The 24,341-nt window shown below is 47.2% G+C and overlaps 3 protein-coding genes across 4 annotated transcripts in view; 1 reads left to right on the forward strand and 2 right to left on the reverse strand.

The window, feature by feature from the left end:
• The window catches only part of LOC143372368 (uncharacterized), a 54,748-nt gene extending 40,259 nt beyond the window's left edge, over positions 1–14,489 (reverse strand). Inside the window, exon 1 of the mRNA XM_076818512.1 lies at positions 14,082–14,489. The gene's annotated coding sequence lies outside the window, so the exon portion shown is untranslated. The remainder of the gene's footprint in view (positions 1–14,081) is intronic.
• Positions 281–23,214, forward strand: Fmrfar (FMRFamide Receptor). Of its 2 annotated transcripts, XM_076818515.1 has the most exons (6): positions 281–1,003; positions 1,889–3,284; positions 14,803–15,678; positions 17,861–18,129; positions 18,217–18,406; positions 20,627–23,214. In XM_076818515.1, exons 3-6 carry the CDS (start codon positions 15,382–15,384, stop codon positions 21,218–21,220), a joined length of 1,350 nt encoding a protein of 449 aa, XP_076674630.1. In that variant the 5' UTR covers positions 281–1,003; positions 1,889–3,284; positions 14,803–15,381; the 3' UTR covers positions 21,221–23,214. The 2 variants fall into 2 exon arrangements, with proteins under 2 accessions (XP_076674630.1, XP_076674629.1); XM_076818514.1 differs by lacking the exon at positions 1,889–3,284.
• Positions 23,215–23,409: 195 nt separating this feature from the next.
• Positions 23,410–24,101, reverse strand: LOC143372373 (ATP synthase F(0) complex subunit k, mitochondrial). Its single transcript, XM_076818519.1, has 2 exons — positions 23,889–24,101; positions 23,410–23,772 (listed from the first exon to the last, which is right to left on the reverse strand). The coding sequence occupies exons 1-2, from the start codon at positions 23,970–23,972 to the stop codon at positions 23,692–23,694; spliced, it is 165 nt and encodes a 54-aa protein (XP_076674634.1). The 5' UTR covers positions 23,973–24,101; the 3' UTR covers positions 23,410–23,691.
• Between the last annotated feature and the right edge of the window lie 240 nt (positions 24,102–24,341).

A 24,341-nucleotide genomic window follows, 5' to 3' on the forward strand; every position in this document is an offset into this window, starting at 1 on the left:
GAAAAAAGTGATAGAAGACCTGGGAATGACGGCTAAAGGAACGAGGCGATACGAGGTGGGATAAAAAGAACGGACAGGTAAAAAGCGAGAGGAAGAAAATGGAATCCAAAGTGGCGATCGGGACAGAGGTATCGGAAGGAAGAATTGTCCGATGACGTAGAATTGAAAGGGGAGAGAGAGAGAGAGAGAGAGAGAAGGAGAGGGATAAGTGGCGAGGGAGGGTGGGCAGAAGAGAGAGAGAGGGCGAGCCGCGCAGGCGGCATCCACTGCCAGGGTCACTCGTCGCTCCTCCACGAATGCTCTTGTACTCGGATGATTCTCTTCTTTGGAGCAGTCAGTGCGCTGCAAGCGCTCCGATGTCGCGTGTCGACTTTACGCTTTTCCGTGGAAAGAAACCTTGCGGATCGGTTGAATCGCCCGTCTTCCGTCGATCGTGCCGTACGCGAGATCACCAGGCTGCGAACAGTGTCAGCGGTCTTCTGCCAACGGTGGACAAGTTTCGTGGTCTTTGATCGCTCCTTGGAGTCGAGCCTGCCGAAGACGATCGAGAGGATAGATTTCGCGCGATTGCACGCCGAGAAGAGAACGGGGGAACGCGAACGAAACCGCGGCAACCGGCTGAGATTCTCGGGGACCGCGGCGGAGCCGAAGTGATATCGGCCGGGCGCCGAGTCTCGGTAATTTTAGAGAACGAAACCTTTCGTCCGGCTCCAGGTGCCAATTAGACGACAGCAAGATGCATGAACGGACGATTCGGACGTAAAGGTGCAAGCATGATTAAAGATTGCGCGGAGATAAAGGATGAGCGAACCGGGGACGGCTAGTCCTCCTCCCACACCGGAAGCTCGGCGGTTGTCTCGACTGTTCTTTTACGCGTCGGTGAAGTAGCGTCCGAGGAAACTCGCGAAGTTCAAAGTGCAACCTGTGTTTGGGAATATTCCTCCGAGTGCGGCGAGCGAGACACTTTCGGGATACAGGAGAGAAGGAGTTGGCGGACATCAAGGTGCGACGCAGTATTCTCTTCGCTGGTAACAATAGCGCGTCGATGGTGGAAGAATTTTAGTAGGAATTACTTTTCCCTCGGAACCACTCGCGTCTCCCGCGAACATTTTCCAACGCGCCGTACATTTTTCCTCGAGCCGAGCTCCCTTCGTTTCATTCGTTGGCATTTGAATAGGTACCAGAATACCGCACACCGGATCAACCGAGGCATCGATGCCCGAAGCTGTCGAGCCGAAAAGACGTTTTCCCCCGTTTACCAAGGGCTTCTCACTTACCGAAAGCTTTCCCGACCCAAGCGAGTCCCAGTGGACAAAAATTTCTCGCGCGATAGTAATTGCTAGCGTCGGCACTCTGCGATCCTAGATTCGTTCGCGCGAGTTTCCTCGCGGATCGTTCGTTCGAATTCATCCCCTTTGTGGCTCGCCACCTCATTCACCAAGGGGCTGGCTAGTTCTTAGCGTTATTTTAATTAACTCCGAGGAAAATGATCGAACACGACTTTAGCAGCGATGAAACAACTGTGCGCCATTGCCGCTCGTCAAACAATTCGCGTAGTTACGTCGCCGCAGTAATTTGTCAGTGCTTCCATGAATTCATTAGCCGTTCGAAGAGAAACGAAAGGGTCGGACCACTGTATAACGGAAAGATCGATTTTTATGAATATAATAGCGGCTACGCAGACTGCGTCTCGGTGAAATGGGACGTGAAATTTAAATTTAAATTGCCCGAGTTTATTCTGCGCGTTCAGTCTAGATCCCTGTCACGCGACGAAACAGGACACTCCTCGGTGCTCCTTTAATCTCGCGAAGCAGGTCGAGGTTGATTGCCAAAAGCACACGATTATCGGTACAAAGAGCTGACGCCGATAACGCGCAGTGATCCGCAGGTGGAACCGGTTCCAAGGTGGCAGCAGAAGCGGCGCCGAAGAGACGCGAAGGAATTCGGGAATGCGAAAAGTGGGTGGTCGCCGAAGTAATCGAAAGATTGGATCGCGCGGAAATCGCGGAGCGACGGTGCAAAGGGACGACTAAGAGGAATTCGACGGCGGGATCCCTATCGCGGCTATTATTCGCCGGGCGAACAAACTCGATTAACCCGACGACTGCAGAGATCGATCTCGCGGTCCAATTATCAGCTGGAATCCTGAAGCAAGACCGATCGCGCCCTCAAGAGCGATTCGATCGTGGCTGACTTCGCGAAACCGGAGGTGGAACCCCTCGCTTTCGCCGCTCCGGAAAAAAGGGGCGAAAGAACGAAAGCGATCTAAGCTAAGAGTTCAGGCTTCCTCGTTTCTCCCGAGAGGCTTGGAAGCCAACTGCCGTCGAAAAGAATCGTAATCGGCTTTAGGGGCAGGGGGATACACCGCCAAGGGAATCGTTCCACGCCTACGACGAGAAATTAAAGCGTCCAGGAAACTTCTTGTTAGCAGTGAGAACAAGGGGCCTCGTAATTGGTAACGGGCATTTAAGGCTTTCCGGAAAAGCGAACAGCAACGTCGCGAGGAGCCATCGCTGGATGAGTGGACGATTTGGGAAGAGATTATAATCAAAACACCCGAGGGAAGTCGATCGTTCCCTTTAAGGGCAAGACCCAGCAAACTGTGCGCGTAGTTACGGGGAACTTGGTACAGATCACCGCGAGACTTTGGTCCAGAGGCCAACAGAAAGGACTCGATGCAAACGCTTGTTTACGCCGCTGTAATCGAGGCAACTTGCTACTGGAACATTCGCCGTAATGGTCAAGATCCGCGGGAACACTTTCCATCGCGAAAACTCGACGCGGAAAGTGCTTCGTTGAGGAAGGTGCGCAGCAGAGGTCTAATGAACCTGCTCCGTCGAAGCAATTATTATTGTAATTATTACGGCTTTATTACTCATTAAATGGAAGATATAACACATATACAGACAGTAAAATTAGAACTGAATCGAGGAAGTTGTTCTCTTACCCAGCGAATATCAAAGACACTCTCCAGCCTGCATCTAGAAACACCTAAGGCCAAGAAGAATGCAATAGTTTCGTTTCTATGATCCGTGAACTTGAGGGAAACTGATGCTCGGTCTCGGTATAGTCGTGACCAACAAAAATCCACGGTCGCGAGCTAGATAGCAAGGACTGCTCCTATATTCGTCCCACCTGCATCCTCGCGCGCGGTCCCCGTGTTCTCTGGGCCGCTAATGGCGATAATTAGTCACTGCGAGGGAGTCAAGTAATCATGTCATGGTTTCGCGATATGCAGATACACGCTGCTGGAAATGCGGGCTGACGCGTCACAGTTCGCACAGGTGAGCGCGTAAATGTCCCTTGCTCGTCTCCCCGTTACTTTCTCGTCGCAATAAAACACCTCCGCCGTTACACTCGCCGATAATACGTCCGCTGATTTCCCGCACCAACGACTGGGTTCTCTCGGCACCGTTGTCCAAAGATCGAAAAGTAAATCGCCAAGTATGTCCGCCCAGTGAAATCATTATCATTGGCAGTACAATCGCTGGCCGGCCGGCCGCGGTGGTTAATTAGCCGGTCTTTGTGTTCTGACCTTTAGCATTCGCGCCAGTCGGCCGGAAAATAATCCGACGCGTAATCCCGAGGCGAGCGCGCGGAACCGTGCGGGCCACTTCGGGTTTTTACGAACAAGGGCCGGCGAAACTTCGGCAGATTAATGTTGTAATTAATAGAGCGAAGCGATTCGATCACTGGAACCGCGGCACAAATTAGTCACGCGCATTATCGTCCTCCGGGCTTATCGAAATGTGCGTGCTTAGCGCGGAATTAATCGCGCGGACGAATCGGATTTCAATAATACCGCGAGACCCGCCGAAAATTCCCAACTGCGAATTCGACACGGCGTTGCGCAATAATTATCACCGAACGGCTCGCGGAAGGCTGTGCGCGATGAAATGTACGCGAACCCGCCACATTTTCGCGGGGCGGAGCCCGCCTAAATTCGCTCTGCCACTATCACGGTGAATTACCGAATCGCCGCCGCGCAGAGTCCCTCAGACAATCAACGGACGCGCTATCAATACGCGTAGCGGTGCACGCGACGCCCGCAGCAACGTTACTTCGATCCTAATCTCCGATTTCACGAAATCCTCAGGTTTCCTGGATTCTGTTGCCTCCGCCCGAGAAACTGCCCCCTTCGCGAGGTTCCGATATGCTGCAACCCTTTCAGTCAACAATTCGACGCGCTGGAAAGCCGAACGCGACGTTCGTGTTCCGCGAGGGACGCGAAGCGGCAGCAGGCACCCGCTGGACACTTTTTATCGGTGCGGAGATATATTTGGCCGGTTGTAATGGTCCTCCAGGGCTCGGGAACCGTTTCAATGATGCGCCGGTACAGAAAATAAAACGCGATAAAGGCGGTCCCGCGTCGGAAGCTGGGTAACGCGCGCCTCTGAAATTCGCGATTTACGAGCCAGATTTCCGCGCAGATCGGTTCCTCTCGGGGAATTTAACGCGCGCGAGAGATTAACGGTAACACGTGCGCGGGGGGGATTAACACGAGGCACCCTTCGATAAACTGCGCTTGAACAATGACCGCGAAGAATTCTGATGCTCGCTACGTCCCGTTCCCTCGTGCAACCACAGCCGGGGGGAGACCATTCGTCTTCGCTCATCGTCAAAGTGAACATATTCCTTCCGTCGCGCGAGCATTTCCTACGAGTAATGTTCGCGTTGGCCCGGGGTCCCAGCGAGAAAAGTGCTCGCGGGCGAAAGCTTCCAGTTGGAAAAATGGTAAACGCTGCCACTCGCGTCACCCGACCAACTTTTCTGAAGACAGATGAACCCTGCCAGTGGCAAGAGCTTTGACAAAGGAATAAATTGCAGCTGCATCCGGATAAAATATAACGGGACCCAAGTGGAAGACATGGGCAGCCTTCGGGCATTGCAATCGAAGCGACACACCGTGGGATTACTTCTGTCCACGGCGAATGCAGTTAATTATTGGTTCAACAGAATGTTTACCCGGAAAAAACATTTGGTAACGAGACGATAACCGCAGCTGCGAAAGCGAAGACTAACTACTGTGATTTGCTGTGATTTCGACGAGCACAGAGACCCTTGGTCCTGCAACCTCCGATGTTCCTAATTGAGGTCCAACGATGCCAAGTAACCCTTTGGCGTCCAGCAGATAGGAAAATCACCATTCGAGCGTCGCCCGTCTGTATCCAATGACAAAGACTTAAGACAGTCTGAATTAATCGGTACACTCAAATCATGCGTGCTCCAACTACGGCGCAGTCCTCGTTGGTTTAATTTGGTCTCAAACCGAGTGCAAAGTGAGAGAGATCTGGTAAAATTGATTAGGACCGCGAGGGGATCGTTGGTAAAGTTTCAGTGAATTAACGATGCTCGAAAGAGACAATAGTATTACGCTAGCGTTTCAAGGTTTCATCCGTCACTGTTCGCGTTTCATTAACCAGTGACGGCGATTCGTGCAAAATTTTAGAGATAATCCTTGGCGAGCTGGAAGCTCTGTACCCACCCCTCGCTCTATCACGAAACAACGATCATCATCTACTCTCTTATCTCGCGTCCGAAACGCTCTGTTGTACTATGCATACCGCGCAAAACCTCGTCAAAGTTCAATTAATGTTGGACGAGCTACTCTATGACTTTTTGATCTGTATACATTAGGGAACTGCATATATCGCGAAGTTAGTTAACCCTGATCTATAGGCATCTAGGGCAGCTGCATACACGAGGCAACAATTAAGGAGGCAAACAAGGTTTGCAAAGCTTTTTGGCGATATTAATATTCACAAGTAACGTTAATAGAAACCTATTCCTTCGAGCAGTGCTGCACCCAGAGGTCTAGGGGCCCTGGCACCCCCTAAAGAAAAGGGGAAAAGGAGATTAGTGTAACCAGGACTGAAGTAATTCAAAAGCTTTGTAAAAGGAAGAGAAAACTGGATTTTACTGTTTAAATAACTTTCTATAATCTCAAAATTAAAAATATTTTTAACCGTTCAATTCGGCTCACCCCAAGATTAAATTCTGACCGCGCTACTAACTTGAGGATGAAATATCGTAGTTCTTTGGACGAAATGATCAGTCACGGTAACTGATAAGGCTCCTTAACCCATCTCGCAATAAGTTTCTTTATTAATTATTCATGTGTCAGGGTGCGAGTAGGGATCATCGATCGGATCAGTCGTCTTTCGAACGAGTATCGGAGCCTTGTTTGCACAGGCAGTGCCACTACTCTCGATGCCCCATCGCACTGACAACATTCGCGAGGACTACGTGGATGGAAAATCGTTTCTATAATAAAGTCTCAGCACCACTGCCGTTACCATCGAGTCTTCTGCTTCCCAGCCCCACGCAGACGCACGGGGACGCGAATATTTATGCGAGTGGCAATTTTCCTTATCCCATTTTACCGCGCGATCATTCCCGCTCGAGAAGGTATGTACCTACATACCTTGTAACGGATATTCCTCGACGATTCTCGTCGCAAACTCCCATAAAGACGCGACAGTTTTAAAAAAGTTCTCCCGATTCTTCCCACGAACTTTCGTAATAAAGGCAGACATACATTGCGCTCGAACTTTCCATTGGTTCATCAGTCTGCGTGAGAAATAGACCCGGCGATGATTAATCGCGGATCCTTAATTATCCCATAAATATTTACAACTACATCGGGGATAAATGGCGAGCGTCGCGAGTGTACAATTAAAACCTCTGATTAATGGGTCGTCGGCGCCTCGGAGTTATATTGCAAGATTCACAGAAATTCCGGAGGAATTAAATTCGTCGGAAATTCGGAAGCAACGGTAGGACGAAAAATAGATAGAAATCCCCGTGGAATCCCGGGCAAGATTTTACCCACAAGAATCGCCTCGTTCAACAAAAGAAACAGTGGCGTTCCGATATTACCTCTGATCCCTTCGATTTGCACGCAAAGTTCCAGACAGCATTACGTAGAAGTGGAGGAACGGCAGAATTTCCACCGTGCGTCTGCCTCGAGACAGACAAGTGGAAGGAAAAGTTTGCCATCTCCTCCATAGATCTCGCCGGCTGTAAGCGTAATAATCGGAGTCTGTAGCTTCGTGGAAATAAGGTACGTGGAGAGCAAGGGGAGCGACAAAGAAGTCTCGCGACGCGATGCACCATTGGCGTGTCTCCACTTGCAAATGGAAAGGACCGAGGAAGACAGGGGAGGTAACCGTGGGAACGCGACGAAGGGGAAGATTAGCAAGGTAAATAAGCATCCTTGATCTGACCCCGGGACGCTGAAAATGATTTCTTCTCGCGGAGCGGTCGGGTGGTCGAGGGAGGATGGCTTTACGCGTCCGAGCCTCGGAGGAGCGATCAGGATAACGCGGCAGCCACGAGGAGCGCTTAAGCACGGACCAAATCCGTGCCTTTATGGCCGACAAGTTGAACCGTTCCCCTGCAACTGATGTGTATCGACCTAGCGCGGAGAAAATGGGCGAGAGGGGAAGAAAGCTGTCCGTTTCGAGTGGAGCCGCCGAGAAATCGTCGAACAATTTCGTCGTAAATCCTTGTTACCAGTAGCAGAGATGACGAGTGCTTAGGGAAGATTGCCTACCCCCTGAATCACGGCCGAGGAAAAGTTCGTAGGAAACTTCAACATCAAGCCGGAGAGATAAAGTGTCCTCCTTTTACGCACGCCCCCGCGACCAAATATCTGGGAGAAATGTGCGCGGAGCCCCGCGGGCTGATGCGGGGAATTCGCTTTAATCAGCATCGAGGAATTTTTGTGGGAGTGGAAAAGGGTGAACGAAGCGCAGGATTGGGAATGAACGGAACAAAGGGCGGCTCGTCCATCGCTCCTTTCGAAATAGAAACGGACAGAGGGACTGGAAGGAAGATGAAGTGAATTACACCGCTCGCCGAGCGCGTAGGAAACTACAGCGGGAATCTGGTTACTCGAATCGCGTGGGGCACGAATTTCCGTCGGATGGAAATGGAAGAAATCGGGAGGACGAGCGGCAGACGCCAGTAACGCGGTCGGGAAACCTATCGTCGGCTCGGTAAAATGGTCAGCTGTTGCTTTCGTTACTGCCAACCCTCTAAAAATACGTGTAGCTTCGGGCTTCGAGCTTTGCCCCCTTCTCGTTTCAACTCTGAGTCAACTATAGGAACTCCTTGTCTAATTTTACCGCGAAACAGTGTCCCGCGTTCTACGAGGGATCGCGCGTCCTTGGCGATTGTGAAATTTGGACAGAAGCCTCGTAACGCCCGATATCTCGGCTGCTTTCGGCGAAGATCCCGCGATCAGCCGATACAGGGCCGTCGTAAACAATCGCAGGACGCCCACGCGATCGAGCTGGACCCATTCCCCGCCACTTGGACCCCACCGCGACGACCGAGCGTTCGCATCCACGTTCAACGGCGACGTTTACGATCGATTAATCATCCGCGGTCGTAATTTTCGGGCATAAACTCGAGCTTAAACACCGCGCGGCCGAAATCTTTACGCACCTCGCGAGAGGCTTATTTAACGTATCAAGGAACGCTGATAGATGTAGCCGCAAACGATTACGGCGGAATTAATCGATTCTGTTAGCGCTGTGTTTAATCTTCTCGCGCGGCGGGGTAATTGGGAGAGTAGTTGACTCGCCGCGCTCGGCACAGAGGCACTTTTCAAGCGACTCAGCTCGCTTGGCCTAGTTAACAGGTTACGCAGACTAAAAGTCTCGCGACCTTTTCAAGGAGCTTTTTCCGTAAACGGGAGACCGCGGACGGGTCGAAGGTGTGTCGTCGGCGGATCCACCGCGTCTATTTCCAAAATGGGTCGTGCGTAAGAGTGACGGGGCGAAATGCTCGTAGAATACGTCGGCGACGACGTACCGAAAATAATCCACGCGAAAGCGCAGACACAACGACTGGTCGGGGTCGCGAAGAAACAATAGCTTCGCCTTTGCGAGCGGAAGAACGCGGGTCGCTGGAACAGAACGGGGGAAATTCTCTTTCCAAGGTGCAAAACCTTTCGATACTCGATCGACCCGCTTCTTGTTCGCTATCAAAGAGCGATAACCACGGAGGGAAAATTTATTTCCCTCGATATCGACGGCCAGAGGAGGCAACGGTAGCCGCAGAGACGCGCCGTCTGATCTTAAACGACCGTTACTACTTATCGCATTCCCATCTCGCGGCTGAGTTACTCCACTTTCCAACAACACCGAGACTCAACGGCCCGGCGGCATACTCCCTCGCATTCGCGATTAGCGGCGCGTTTCTCGCTGTATTTTCGACAATGACGCGCAATCGCGAAGCCAAACGTTTATTTAGAAATAATGGACAGGCGGGAAGTTAACACTAGATCTACCAAGGGAGGGGTCGAAATTACTTGTTTGGCATTTCTTCTAATCGTTACTCATTTGCAGTACATTTTGTTTTCTAAAATTTTGATTGACTTTTTCTAATGTAAATAATTAATTCCATAAAATAGTTTTGATCTTGGTTTGTTTTTTCTTTTAAATTTATATGTAGTATACCTATATATACCGCGCAATTTTTAGTTTCAGAAGTTTCTCGTATTATTTTCGTATAGTTCAAATACATTTTTAGAAAATTAAGTATATTTTCATATATATACGTTGTACAAAAAGTGCCATAAGATACATGTATTACGTTTCCTCAATTTTTTCATCCTTCTACCATACACATATTGCGATGAAACGTAAACGGTGTCAAGTAGCATATTGCACTAATAATAAAACGAAGAATATTTGTGGTACATGTAATAAAAGAGTATGTGGTACATGCTCTGCTAAAATAATTGCAACTTGTAAAAAACGTCTTTGAATTTTATGCGTAATTATTTTCAAAATTACTATCGTTATATTATTATTATTATTGTTGTTATTATTACACAGTTTATATTCAATTTTCGCTGATAAAATAGGAAGATATATAAGAACGAAATAAACTGCAATGTCTTTTCTTAAATAACTTGTTAATTTAAAAAACAAGTGATTTTGATCCCTCCGGCGGAAGTAGGTATACGTCAATCGTTGGTTGTTCTAGCGTTAAACACGTCTAGTGTGATGTCGAGTGTAGGTACAGCGAGAAGTTTGCAACAGCGAGTGATTCCGAGTTCCAGCAAGTGCCGAGTCAACTTCCACCAAGGGCGGGTGTCTGTAGTGCTTTCCAGAGAAAGTTAGCCAACATTCTACAGTCGTGGGCGAGTTTTTGAAGAGGCGTGTCACCCAGAGATGCAACTGCGACGATCAGAAAAGTATGGATTGCCTCGTGCCCTTACAGGGAGAGTATTTTAGGTGTCCGCCTCCGATCATTTTGATTTTTGGATATGTTATAGAGGACCGAAAAATAAGAAATACGTGTTTTTTTATTTTTCCCCGTTTTCATATTTGGGGGGTGAAAACTGCGTTCAAAGTTAGGGTTGAAAAATCATTTTTGTGGATTTTTGAAAATCTGCTGAGTCAGTCATATTTCGAATTCAAAGACACAAAATTCGTCCATCGACACTATTCCCCTATCTCTAATAGTTCTCGAGATATTCCACAAAAATGATTTTTCAACCCTAACTTTGAACGCAGCTTACACCCCCCAAATATGAAAACGGGGGAAAATAAAAAAACACGTATTTCTTATTTTTCGGTGCTCTATAACATATCCAAAAATCAAAATGATCGGAGATGGACATCTAAAATACTCTCCTTGTTAGTATCGGCAGAGGAAAAAATCTACAAGGTTCGAGAGCGGACGAGGAACTGTCCAGTATTGGGCATCAGACTTTCCTCCGTAAAATGCATAAAGCGCAAACGGCTGTGGGTTCTTTTTGCCACCGGAGTGTCAGTCCCTAATAGTAGCTGCGTAACGGAGAAGGCGCGCCAGATGTTGTTCACACTTGGACGTTATTACTTATAAGTGACAGTCATATCATCTCATTTCCTGACCGTTCCACTTAGCGGGACCGACCTAACCCAGCAGCCTCGACGCGATAGGACCGATTTTCTTTCGCGAACCCCCTCGTACGCGCTCCAACGCGGCTCCTCGACACGCCGGGCCCCGAGTTCACGAGCGCGTTTAGACCAGACACCCTTTTCGCGGCGGTTCCGCGAGTATATTTAACCGTTTAACGACCCACTATGCTAGTTTCGCGGAAACTAGCGCCGTCGCAAGCCGACTTCACGACGATCGTAACCGTATCAAGCGACAGCGAGCTCCTTGAGCTGCCTAGGCAGCTAACGCGCCGATAAAGCCAGCCGCGAGGCGCAGAGCGTTCGGGAAACAGAGGTTTAATGAGCGCGTAAATCCGACAAGTTTATCGAAGACGGCTTGGCGAAGATGCGCCGAGGGATCGCGTCGCGATTCCCCACGATAATGGAATCCTATTTATCGTATTTATCGGACGTTCCACTTCGCCGTTAGCCGCGCCGGCCGAGCGGCTAATTATTATTTATGCGGCTACTCCACGCAACGATATAAATACTATCGATCTTGCGCCACCGCCGACACCCGGCAATGAATTACTCCCGCGACAGCAGCCATTATGCCCCGCAGACGCCGCGGCGGGGAAAGAAATTTATCTCCCAAACAGTCTCAGGCAGCGGAATCTGAAATTAACGTCACGATCCAGCTGGATTGCTAGTACTTTATGGGGGCGCTTAATTAAACTTCAAACAGGACGCGGAGTTGGAAATTAATACAGTGGAATCGGGGCAACTGAGTAGGCAACCGCTGTCGATAGAGTACACGTTTCAGGGATCACAGTTAATTATTAATCCCCTGTTAACTTGTCGCATTCGCCAACGAAAGTCGCGCGAACCACTTAACCTTTACGAGGATTGGTGTTCGTTGGGCTAAATAAGACAGTGTCTTGAAATGCCTTCTGTTAGTATTGTTGTATGCTAAGAGAGAATAAAAACCTAAACCTAAACTTAACCTTTACAGAGCCCGGCTGGCCCACTATAGCGGCCACCTAAGAATTTTCATACTTCGCCGGCCAATTTGGTGGTATATATGCTTAATTTTAAGTAAATAAAATCTACAATTTCAATGGGAAAAAAATCCCGGCCCTCCGAAGGTTAAGACTTATCAAATAAGCAGCTATCAATTGCAAACAATACTTTGCGCGAGGGGAATAATTTTACGCGACACGGTGATCGTTCCATTGAAGTTCACGCTTTGCACCGAATGCTGGCCTCGTTCTCTTCAAACCTATAATTCATGCGCGGTCGTTGGCCTCAATTATCATTAGACCGACATGCCGCTGTTATCCATGGTCGCCAAGGATCACACGTCTACAGTGTGAAGCTAGATTAAGCGATGTTTGAAAATCCCCCGATAAACTGGATTGCTCCGCGAACATTGTTTACCCTCGCGACTATTATTTGGCGGCTCTAGAGCGCGAGACTGCGTCCTATGTATATTTATAGAAGATGATTCCTGCGCGGATTCCTGAGCCTCGAGAGCCGGCTATGCCCAACAGCAATCGCGTTACATCGCCCGTTACGAATCGATGTGTGCCAAACACTCGCAATCGAATCGATAGAACTCTGAAAATGACGAGTAGGGGAAACAATGCCAGGGAAACCACGCGGCAGGAGGGGGCGAAAAAATGCTGGCGAGGATAACCATCACCCAACTAAATTTCTCCGCTAATTCGCCGCGACAGAAGCCACCGTATCAGCCAAGGGATAGTCGCAGAATGCCGCGCGGAAATTGCATACCGGCTGGTCGCAATTCGAGCTGACGCTGGGTCTCGTGAATCAGCGGGCAAAAGTAACAGCCTCGGTAAACTTTTCGTGCACGCGGCTCCCTGCCCTCTGTCCCCCGCGAATGTCGGGTATTACGGCCGGCTCGGGGCCATCGTTCAGACGCGATTCGCAATCAGCTTGCCACGGCAACGCTTCGCCTACTTAGTCGGGAATATTTCCAGCGATCGCGAGTAACGAAGCTCGCTTTTTTATTCCGGCTTCTACCCTTAAAGTCTTACGCGGAAGTATCTAGCGGGGCACTCGCGCCGCGCAGGCTTCTTTCAAGGGAAAATGTATCGGGCCCGTGAAATGTCGGGGAAAGCTGATTTTCACCAGCGAGATACTTTCAGGGGTTGGAATTAATAGTCGAGGGTGCGCGGGGACGGAAAACGAGAAGGGTGAGTTATTAGAACGGCCTCCGTTGAAAGATAAAAGATCGCAGTTATTGAGAATAAGCTAACGCTTTTTGTAACAGCGGATGCACCGCGCGGGACAATTAGTTCTGAGCTTGTTTCGAGCGTAGTTCCCGGGCGCTAGAATTATGGCCGGGTACGTTCGGACGATTTAATTCTAGAGACAATTTATCGGAGGCAGGAGGGAGGAAGTTCGCTGAAACGAAACTTGACAACGGCACCTGGACCCTGCGAAAGTTTAATTAGGAACGTAAGCGTTGCCAATGAAAGTTTCGCGCGTGCGGTCGCAGCCGCCGAGAAAAACACGAGCAAGTTCGATTTCCTAGGTGGATTCGATCCTCGCTCCGCCAACTTTCCTCGTCCCCTGTGTCTCCCTTTTCTCCCAGAATTAAAGCCAGAACTCACAATGTGTCCGCTTCCCGTCGCTCCCGTTAATCGGTTAATCGCCTAATCGCTTTACTCGCTCTCGCGCGTTAGCGACAATGGTGTTGATTATCGCGGAGCAACCGTCAATATTATTTCCAACGAATCACGGTCGTATCCGTTTCGAATTTAAACGACACTCTGTAGGGCCACCGAAAACACTGGCGCACGGCGATCGCGTTAAATCAATATGGTATCGCAGAGGGAAACCACGCTCGTTCCCCCGTGCAAAATCGACGACGCGGAAATTAGGAACGGACAAATTAACGACAGGTTCGAAACATGCCAATCAACGCTTGAAACGACGTAAATGGCACGGAACCGATAGCCCCAGCGAACTAACGCCAACGTCCACCTGCCCTACGCTTCTGTTTCACCGTTTCAGACTCTCAAGTGAAATTAATTTCGCACGCCAGCTCCGCGAGATAAAAATGCTACCTATCATACCGAACGGAAAAGCTTTCGTCCCCGAACGAATATCAATGGTGTCCCTTGAGACACGCACGGCGTACCATTCGTCATTAGAAACGTATAAAAATCTCTGACTCACGTGGCCTCCGCGTTACCGTAGATTCTCAACTCAAGTGGCGTCCAAAAGAAACAATGGCAGACAGCAGACGTTCGAGCCCTGCTGGTGTAAAACACTGTTTCATGTTCACTCGCGGCACTGTATTGTTAGCGTATCGATGAAGTTTCTTAGCCCGAAGAGGCCGATACGCGAAATTATCGTCTGCCGACTCACGGTACGAAGGACAAGTTATCACTGGTCCGAGCTAGCGGCAGTGTTTACACTAGAGCGCGCCCCTCTTCGCGGCTCCTGACTCGCGACTGTTTACAATGGAAAGTCGAGGTTAATGTCTCCGTCTTAAAACACGATACCGAGGAGCCGACTTTGTTTGCTGCGCTTCAGGTTGTTCAATTTTCTCTGCGCTGCATCCTTCGACGATCACGCAACGATTAACTCTTCGCGGCCCGGTTGTAGATATTTCTTTCGATCAAGCGGATACAAACTCACGCTGTCCTCCGACACACTGTCTTCGGGAGAGCGATGCGAGCGACACGCGCGACATCTGAACGTCTTATTTGAATTGCATTCCCGCGAAGAAATGCGCCAATGGAAAAGCGCTGTCGCGAAAATATCAGGGACAGGACTGAAGCGTTTAAAAGTTTAAAAGTTCATTCGCTTTTTGTTGATAATTTTATATTACGCTTAAGATAAGGATGGTGTGTTTTCGAGCGATTGATTTCGAGGCGGTTGATTCTGTTTGCAGATTTTTGGAGAGCATCGAGGGCAAGCGCAGGGGGAAAGCTCGAGTCGCTAATTAGCGCGGTATCGCTGCAGATGTGTGTCTCCAGAAGCTCCATCGATATTAGGGAAATTGGAATTGATTTAGTGGAGCTTTGGAGGAGATCAGAGTTGCGGAAAGCGAGATAGTACTCGGAGGACAGCGTCGATAACGTCTCCGTCATGCTGCCGAAACTGTTCTCCCTCGGCTCTCGCAGAGTCAAAAGGTAGTGAGAGTCGAATTGAAACGCGGAGATTCAGATTCCTCGGAGAAACTCGAAGCTCTTGAGGAAACTTACGAGAAATCGTTAAGGGACAAACGGCCGAGGGCAAAGATACGAGTTCTCGGAGGGAATCCGTACTCGAGAGCAGTCTCCTTCTGAAAAAGGAGTGGAGTTAAACCGAAGAAGGAAGCAATCGAGTCGAAGAAGATTCGCAAGCGAATGTACGCGATCGAGCAGATACAAAAGAGTGGAAAAAAATGGTAACGTGAAGTCTCTGCAGGGCGCGGGAAGACGCTGATGAAGAAGCAGGCAAAGAAAGGACACGAAGGTAGCTCGAAACGATGGAAACGAGCTTCGAAGCCTTGAATACGACCAGCTACTACTATGTCGGCCAATTATCGGGAAATTCGTCGGTCAACGAGAGCGTGGGCGAGCCGCTCGAATGTAAACAGGAGATCAATTCGAGCGGCCTCTTCGATTTCATCATCTACGGCGTGCTGGTGAATCTGGTCGGGCTATTCGGCATCCTGGGCAACGCGATTTCAATGATCATTCTATCGAGGCCACAGATGAAATCGTCGATCAACTACCTCCTAATTGGCCTTGCCAGATGTGACACGATACTAATTGTTATTGCGGTAAGTCCACTGCATAGCTGGTGCATTTTCAGAGGCACTTACCAACGCTTAAAACGCTACCGCAAACCGGAGGAACATTGGCATGTTTTTGCAACATTTTTTTATCTTATACTGCAAAGCAGAAAGTTTATATGTTTGTCTGTCGCCTGAAAACTTTCGAACGGTATACCCTGGGATCGCTAAATGTACCTCAGCTCATTATGCCTGGCTAATAAAGATGAATGTGACTAGTTTCGTAAAAAAAAAATTGTAAAACTAGTGGGTAGGGTAAAGTAGCCGAATATGAGACCCATTTCTTAAAAACATCATAACTCTTGGTTGAGAACGCTTTTATTAAAATTCGATAGACGTTTTAAAAGTGGAATATGTATTCTTTAGCAGCCTACTGGAAAGTACTGTAATAAAAATTCGGTTTCTTCATAATAAAATAAAAACGACAGTCATTCAAATATGCAGATAAAAAATATGGGTGACTAATATGAGGCCCAGTTTGTTTTTTTCCTGAAACTTATTTTTTTTTCTTTTTTTATAAAGTCGGCATGTGAAATCTATTTTTTAACTACCACGGTCTGCGTGGGCCCACCATTGTTCACCTAGCACATCTGAAGAGTAAAGACCTGTGCAAAACAAGCATTCTGTATCATAATTTTCTTTCTTAATCACTTTCATCGTTCAGAACAATTTCTTAATCACTTTCATCGTTCAGAACAATTTCTTAATCACTTTCATCGTTCAGAACAATTTCTTCTTCACTCTCATCAGTAGAACTTCCACGGGTCTTATATTTGGAAACAATAACATAACTACTAAGTAGCTTCGAAGTTAAGTCTTCATCATTTAATGATATACAACTAGTAAGCCTTAAACTCCATTGCAAGCACTGTACAACAGTATTTGTGAAAATCACTTTAGAGGCATTTGTAAGTTGATCGCACCACTCCAAAAACTTTCTGCAACGTATTTCAGAAATACGTGCTTGCATAGCATCGCTATGACATTCAAGAGTTCTGCAGCGGAGATAAGCTGGAGTCTCATATTAGAAGAGGTCGTCATATTCGGCTACTTTATCCTATAAAAATGAACATTTTTGCATTTTTACATTGCATCTTTTGCGATTGCACCACAAGTGTCAAAAGTTTATCATTTTCTTCCTAATTTAATACATGTTAAGTCACTGTCAGTGTTTCCTCAGCTTAGCCCAGGGAGTTGCTAAAAGACGCGAACTTTTTGGAGCGACTAAAAATTTCAACGCTTGCAGTACCTAGGTACTACCTGTCTAACAGGAGAGCTCGTTAGTCCTCGTGTAAATCGTGTAGAGCGTTGATCAGCGCGGCTTATTCAATTGCGAGAGCGTAAGGTGAAACACAAGCGAGAATTATTTCATAATTGCTAGAACGCATGAACATTCTGTCGTCATGAATTTACAACTAACCCCTAGTCTCTCGAGGACTTAGTTGCTTCGAGGCACGCGATGACAAGCCTCTGTTAATTTATTATTCCAGTCGAATGTGAAAGCTCGCGGAACTTGTAACTCGAAGCGAAACAGGCTTGAATTAACTTCGCCGCCGTGTACGGCTGTGATTTAAATATCGTTAACGCTGGGCACGACGATGGCGGCGAGAATAATTAAGCGAGGGCTTCTCTAAATAGCCCGCCTTCGTCCTTTAACGGTTTCAAGGATCGCCGACAAGCCTGGAATTATCGGGACCGACGATGGCGATTAAGATGCCAGCTCGTGTGTTAAGCGATCCTCTTGATCTTGAGGAGGCGGGCAGTTGTTTACCCGCAGAAAATATCTTGCTGTTCCATCGTCGCGTTACGTAAACCGCAACGGTCTCTCATCGCCAAATGAATTTCCCGAGGTCAATATCAAGATCCCCGAGGGTGTTCGCCGTTGGATACGCTGTTATTGCCCAAACACAGCTACCAGCCAGCGCTTATAACGTGTCTCGAGCACTCGAATGCCCAGCAGCTGGGAAATGTTGAACCCGGTAACTCGGGGCGTTTCGTCCAATCGAGTCGCGTTAATCCAGATTTTCAATCAGAGACTCGAGGGATTCGTTTCAACCGCACGGTCGCGGCTCCACTCTGGCTGCTAAGTTCCAAACTTCTGTTGGCCCGTTGTTTCGGCGATTGGCGCTGCAAAATTTAAACGTTACCAAACTGCAAGCTCCTTTTTCAGATATTGATTTACGGCTTGCCAGCGATTTACGCGTACACGGGCCTGCTGTTCGACTACAAGTTCATCGTGTACCCGAAGATCGTACGGTTTCTCTATCCGCTGTCATGCATGGCGCAAATCGCGACGGTGTATCTGACGCTGACGGTAACGCTGGAGAGGTACATCGCGGTCTGCCATCCTCTGAAAGCAAGATCCTTCTGTACGTACGGCAGAGCTCAGCTGGCCGTCTTGGTCATTGTGATATTCTCTTTCATTTACAATCTACCAAAGTAAGTGTTCCCCTATTGCGTAGGACGTAACGCTTGGACGATACCTGCCGTTCGAATAAATAGCTCCTTTCCCGTGTTTCCCCACAGATTCTGGGAGGTAGACTTCTTTACAGAAGTTCACTGGAAGTACAACGTCACGATATACTGCCTGTACCCGGCAGACTTGAGGAGCAACGACTTGTACGTCACCCTCTACGTCCACTGGATGTACTTTTTTATTTGCTATCTGTTTCCGTTCCTCGCTCTGGTGATCTTCAACGCGGCCATCTATCAACGGGTAAGCAAGACCAGCCGCGACGCATCGTCTGGAATTCAAGACATATTGCGTCTTCTTGTACATGGCGAAGGCATTAGTAGCACGCGGAGGAATAGTCGTTTAAAGTTAGGCGGCAATCGATGGTAGAAGGGCTGCGCGAAATTCTGAAGAATCCTCGTTCACGGTAAAGTTTACTTCTCGACGATTATATTTCCGATTCCGTTGAAGATCGAAGGGAAACGGGGTCGGTTGAGGAAGAAAAACTAGCCGGATCATGCACTTGAATTTAGATTATATGCAGGCGACACTTTGGGGTCGGGAGCGACCCAAATATGTAATGAGCGGAGCGTGGAAACACAGGAGGGAGAGAAAGCATGGGCAGGAACTTTTTCTCTTCGACCCAGTTCCGCGATATCCATAATTTCGAAGAGAATGACTCACAGAATGGCACCTTCGATTCTAACGTGCATTCCCATTACCATTCTCATTGAATCGACCCGTGGAGAGTAAAAATACACCGTGCGAGCTGCAATGCATACTTTGGTAGCTTGACAGAACGCTCGAGATAACGCGGCAACGTTTCCACGCGAACTCTTCTCGATATTGAAAAAGTATCATGATTTTTCTGTCTCCGACCAAACGCGCCGAGCAGAAGGTGGAATTGTCCTTTAAGTACTGCATCAGTCAATACTAACCACGGTATCTTTCCTACATTTACATTACGCAGAAGACAAAAGCCAAGAAGCCACGATTTCTGTAAAACCTTGCAGTTTATAACATACTGTCGCAAGAAGCTTAACGTACACGAACAACGCCCGCGCGTAACGCGAGGTTTACAGGCGCATACGTAATTCGCATATACAGAGCACGCGGTTTATAGCTGGAGCTGCGAGTGCAGATAAAGCGGTGGCCGATTTTCCAATCCCGGCCCTTCTCCCTTGTACGTTCGCGAGGACGTGAACGTACGAGCGCGGCAAGTTACGCGTCGCCTACATTTCTCCGGAGTAAACCGCGCACGGTTTTATTAAATTAATATTTGGCAGCGAGCGACGGCCCTTCGTTTTGTCACAGTTACAGCCATTCGTTTTTATAATGATCAAGGTACACGGCGCAATTTGCACGATTCGCTTCACCAGCGCTGTACCAATTTCCCAAGTGGCGCGTCGCCAAATAAATCTTTGCACCGTCTCGCGCAATCTCCCATGGCCCGCGTAAGAAATTTCCGCCGGGTGGCCGCGGGAAACAATCCCTCGGGGCGAGCTCTTTTGCCGTGCGAATCGTACGCCCAATCCGGCTTCTCTTTCGCTCGCGGCACGCCCCGAAACACCGCGGCGCAAATAGTGCGTTCCGCCACTGTTTTTGGGGGTGTAATGTGAAATACCTCGCGCGACTCGCTAGGAAATTGGAGAACCCGGGATGATCTAAACGACTGCGGTGTTCGAAGGTACGGCTCGCGAAACGTCCGCGTTTTTATGTGCCCTTGTCAATTTCCGGGGAATAGAAACGGGACCTGTCGCCTCTTATATCCTTATTCCATTTTACGACATCGGAAGCAAAGTGTCAGGCAGTAAGAGGGATGTATTAAGGACGCGTGGAACGGTATCTTCCACTCTCGTTTCCGATGACCAATGAAACGAGTGTTTCGTCAAATTGCGTCGTAAAACTAGCGCCGAGAGGGCACGGTGAAGAGTTGGGTAAAGAAAAAGGGCGGAATTGTAGGTAAAACGCAAAGACCACGGTACTGCTGGCTGGCAATAAAGACACCTACAGCCCTTTGCACTACTCGAGGTGGACATTTTCGAAAAATAAAGAAAGTAACGACCCTGTGCTGGGGACAATTCCTATTCCTTTGCCCGCCACTGCGACACGGGAGCCACCAATTATTTTCTCGCAGCCACCAGTTTTATTCTGCCTCCTTCTTCCCTCCAGTCCCATTCATCCCTTTACACACACACATACTTGGACTATCCTGGAAGAAGAAACAGCCATTAGTTCCTGCATTCCGGGTTGAACGGGGTTATCAGTTACAAAGCTTTTCTTTCCTCGCAAACTTCCTTACTAACAACGTGAAAATTCGCTCGTGAACTTCGGCGATCGTCATTAACGGCTCCTCGCAAGTTCCCATGGCAAAGGCGCCCGCTAATTGAGTAAACACCCGATTGTAATGGAGCCTTAATTCGAAGCTCGCTGGTTCACAGCACAATGGTACAATTAATTGCTGGAGCTCCTTGTTGATTTCAGGTGAGAAAGGCGAACAGGGACTTGCAGCAGCTGTCCCGTCATCAGAGGCGCGAGATCGGTCTGGCGACGATGCTACTCTGCGTGGTGATCGTCTTTCTGATCTGCAACATCCTACCACTCGCCTCGAACATCCACGAGACTTTCCTCAACGACCCGCCACTGTGGTTGGTGCAGACGGGCAATTTCCTGGTTACCATCAACAGCAGCATCAACTTCATCATCTACGTGATCTTCGGCAGGAAGTTCAAGAGGATATTCCTGAAGCTGTTCTGCAGCTCGAAGCTGTTCGGTCCCGGCAGGGACAGCCCCGAGTTCCAGACTTACGCCGAGTCGATCGTCACCAATGTGACCAATACGGAGATGAGGAACTCCATCAGGCATTACCACCTGAACAGGTCCAGCACAATGAGCAGGAACAACAATGTCTCGAACGGTAGTATGCGGCAGAGCCTGAAAGGGTCGGGGAGACCCGCCAGCCCGGGACCATGCGTCTACTATCCGGCGAGGAGTCCTGTCAGAAGCCCCAGTCAGATGTCCAGGACGTCCAGCAGCCACAACGGATGGAGTAAAAAAGACCTGGACTCAGCCCTGTAGTTAATCTAATTCCGATAGGCCGAGCAGCCACTCCTGAACGATAGTGCAACGCTCCTCTGCGCACCATAAAAGCATAAGATATAATAAGAAAGTCCTCTAGAATCAGAATCCTTCAGAATTCAATACACTCGCATGGATTCGCGAGTTCTTACGAGTCTCGCGTGCCCTCGTGATTGATTAACTGTTAGGAAACAGCTACGTTCGGTTTCAAATTTCAAACAACGACTCTGGCAGAACTTGCGCGATCCAGCGAGACATTAATGTCATTTAACGGTCAATGAAACTCCCGAAATGCGATGCATTTTAACATATTATACATACATGTATCGTGCGACTGCTTCATCGTGTATATACCGTATGCAAGGCATTTCAACGTTAAAGCAAACGCTTATGCGTTCATCCGCAAGTGTACAGTTGTCATTCTCTGGAACTCGCAATGTGATAATGACCTAGGGACGGGATGATGAACGTCAAAGGTTGATCCTAGGTGCCGATGTCGAATGGGACTTTGGTAACGGTTAAACTGATTATCGAATGCTGTAAAAAGGAAGGTTGTAAGAAAGGAACGTATCAAGTTACTCGAGATTAGGGAATTCAATACCGGGAACCCGGCTGTTTTTTTAGATTCCATTTTTATATTTTTCTGTTGTTCATAAAGTAATTTACGTTTTTTTAAAAATTCTCGAAATTCTCGGGATAAGTTATAACTTGATATATATTAAATCCCAGGAGTTTCAGAATCCAAAAAACAGCCGGGATCCCGGGATTGTATTCCCTGCTCGAGATTCATTGTCACACCGTGAAAGCATGCAGGATGAATGATTACTTTACACGTGTATGGAACTAATGTACATATAGACAATTTCGTGTAAAAACGCGTCCTCGATATTACAGTGCACCGTACTTTTAGCGAATTGTAAATACTGTCCACAAACTATGTAGTTTTGATATATTATGACGCGACACTAAGACTTTTCCTCGTTCCATGGGTAACCAGGCCTATGATGTCGATTTCATTTTCAAAGAGAGAAGCGACCAAAAAATCTAGATTCCCAGTTATCCTTAGACTTTTAGAAACACTGAACCTCTTTTCCATGAACGAAAATACAAACCGCACGCGCGAATACAGTATTAATAAGTATCCCTTAGCGCTCCTCACCGTAATCGAGCAAATGCAAATAGTTATCGAATTCGAATCAACTAGAGATTCGTTGATTTTCACGAGCTTTGAAATTTTTATTTGCCGCAGATGATCAATTCTGAAATATTATTTGCATATGCCCGACGAGGGTATAAAGACTATCAAGGCACACAAAAATATGTTCATCGTGACGCACCTGTTCTTCTGAAATATTAAGGTGTAATACTGACGAAGGAAATTCACATTGATAACGAAAACAGAAATGTACTGTAAGAAAGATCCTTACGATTCGTGTACACCTTAACGTTTCGGAAATAAATACAAACGTGTACCTGAAGCCATTAAGTAGATCTCTTAAATTCTTTTATATTCTGCCTCAGGCTTAAACTCCGCTAAAGAACAAATATATCCTTCTATACGCGATGGAACGCATTATCGAAAATGCGAAAATTTTCAGCTAAGAAACAAACATTACAAATAATATGTATAAGTAATATAAATTGTAAATATCGAAGTTTAAAATACTCTGCTCTAAGTTTTAGTAGACACTAAATTGGAAATGTAAGGGACTCTTTTGTGAAAAAGAACGAAAAATGTTTCCTTACGGAATTTTATCATCCGTAAAGTATGGATATCAAAATTTAGAATTAGAGGGAAAAGAAACGCTCTCGTACCTATACGATAAACGAATTACATGAACTACACGAATATACATTATATTCTAGTCATGAAATTTCTATGAAGCTATAATTATATTGGAAATCTTTGAGATTACATATGCGTCTATACACATATATGTATAGCAGATAAAAAGTATGTCATCGTAAAAATAAATTCCATGAATTACTTGTACCATTTTCTTTCTTTTCAGTCAGCCACCTTTCATTCGTATATTACGCCACGGAATTCAGCTCGCCTTTATACCAAACTTTCTGAATCATAGAGAATATGTACAATCGTTGAAGAGAAATTCCGTTTTTATTCCTTCGCTAGACTTTACATCGATCACAATCGTTTCCCTTCGTTGATTCGTAAGAAAAACTTCGAATGAATTTGTCAAATACGTATAATTCCCGTTACACATTCAAGTACATCTCCGAGGTTGTTACACATAAAACAGAAATAAATCATATATACAGTTGATAATAAAGCATCTTACATTGCAACATTTCTCGCGACTATACGACACGTGTAGTTGCAAAAATAAATGACGAGACAGTAATGACTAACGATCCCAGCGAGGACCGTTTTGATTTTATTTCTCAACAGAGCAAACTTATTGTACAGAAATTATTATTACATAATACGTCTATCAGCTTTTATCTCCGGATCAGTTTACGGCCTTTTTCTTCGGTTTTAAGTAGAAATAGATGGCCAGCAGTGCTATGCCAGCGTACGTTGCTTTGGCTACCTATAAAAGAAGAAACAATACGCTCAAGATGCACGAAATTAAGACACAGGTTTGTCAATTTTTGCGCACCAAATTAAATAGCTGCGGATCAGAGGGCCGACTTTGAGGTTACTTACATTTGCACGACCTCGATCGGTGACGCTATTAAAGTGTTTCGACAATCCAGTCAATTTTTCTTCCGGTGCATCTCCACCCGCCATTATCTCTCACGAAAATATTAACGCTGTACCAGCGTTCAATCTCAAAAGCGAAAATATAAAAATGTCACCTATCAAACGCACCTCGGCACTGTTCGCTTCGAAGTTACGATTGTTTTTTACGTGCCTCGACTCTGGACAGAGTTACAGCGAACCGGCGCCAGATGGCGCATCTAACATCCGGTAATACGAACGCCCAACCGGAACCATTATTTCAAAAGTTCCCCAGGCGGTGTACATATTTCGATAATTTCACATTTTATTTAGGTATAAATTACATAAATATTAACATTAAGATTTTGCGCTTACCAATTTATTGGTAAATACAAAAATAATTTGTCGGTAAGTATAAAAATAATCTGTATAGATGAA

The sequence above is a fragment of the Andrena cerasifolii genome, chromosome 8 (assembly GCF_050908995.1).
Source record: "Andrena cerasifolii isolate SP2316 chromosome 8, iyAndCera1_principal, whole genome shotgun sequence".
Taxonomy (NCBI): Eukaryota; Metazoa; Arthropoda; class Insecta; order Hymenoptera; family Andrenidae; genus Andrena; species Andrena cerasifolii.

Excerpts from the sequence above, each read along its gene's own strand:
- Fmrfar (XM_076818515.1), top strand. The coding sequence starts at position 15,382 with ATGGAAACGAGCTTCGAAGCCTTGAATACGACCAGCTACTACTATGTC. Across the intron at positions 15,679-17,860 it reads CGATACTAATTGTTATTGCG|ATATTGATTTACGGCTTGCC; the intron begins GTAAGTCCACTG and ends CTCCTTTTTCAG. Across the intron at positions 18,130-18,216 it reads TTCATTTACAATCTACCAAA|ATTCTGGGAGGTAGACTTCT; the intron begins GTAAGTGTTCCC and ends GTTTCCCCACAG.
- LOC143372373 (XM_076818519.1), bottom strand. The coding sequence starts at position 23,972 with ATGGCGGGTGGAGATGCACCGGAAGAAAAATTGACTGGATTGTCGAAA. Across the intron at positions 23,773-23,888 it reads CCGATCGAGGTCGTGCAAAT|GTAGCCAAAGCAACGTACGC; the intron begins GTAAGTAACCTC and ends CTTCTTTTATAG.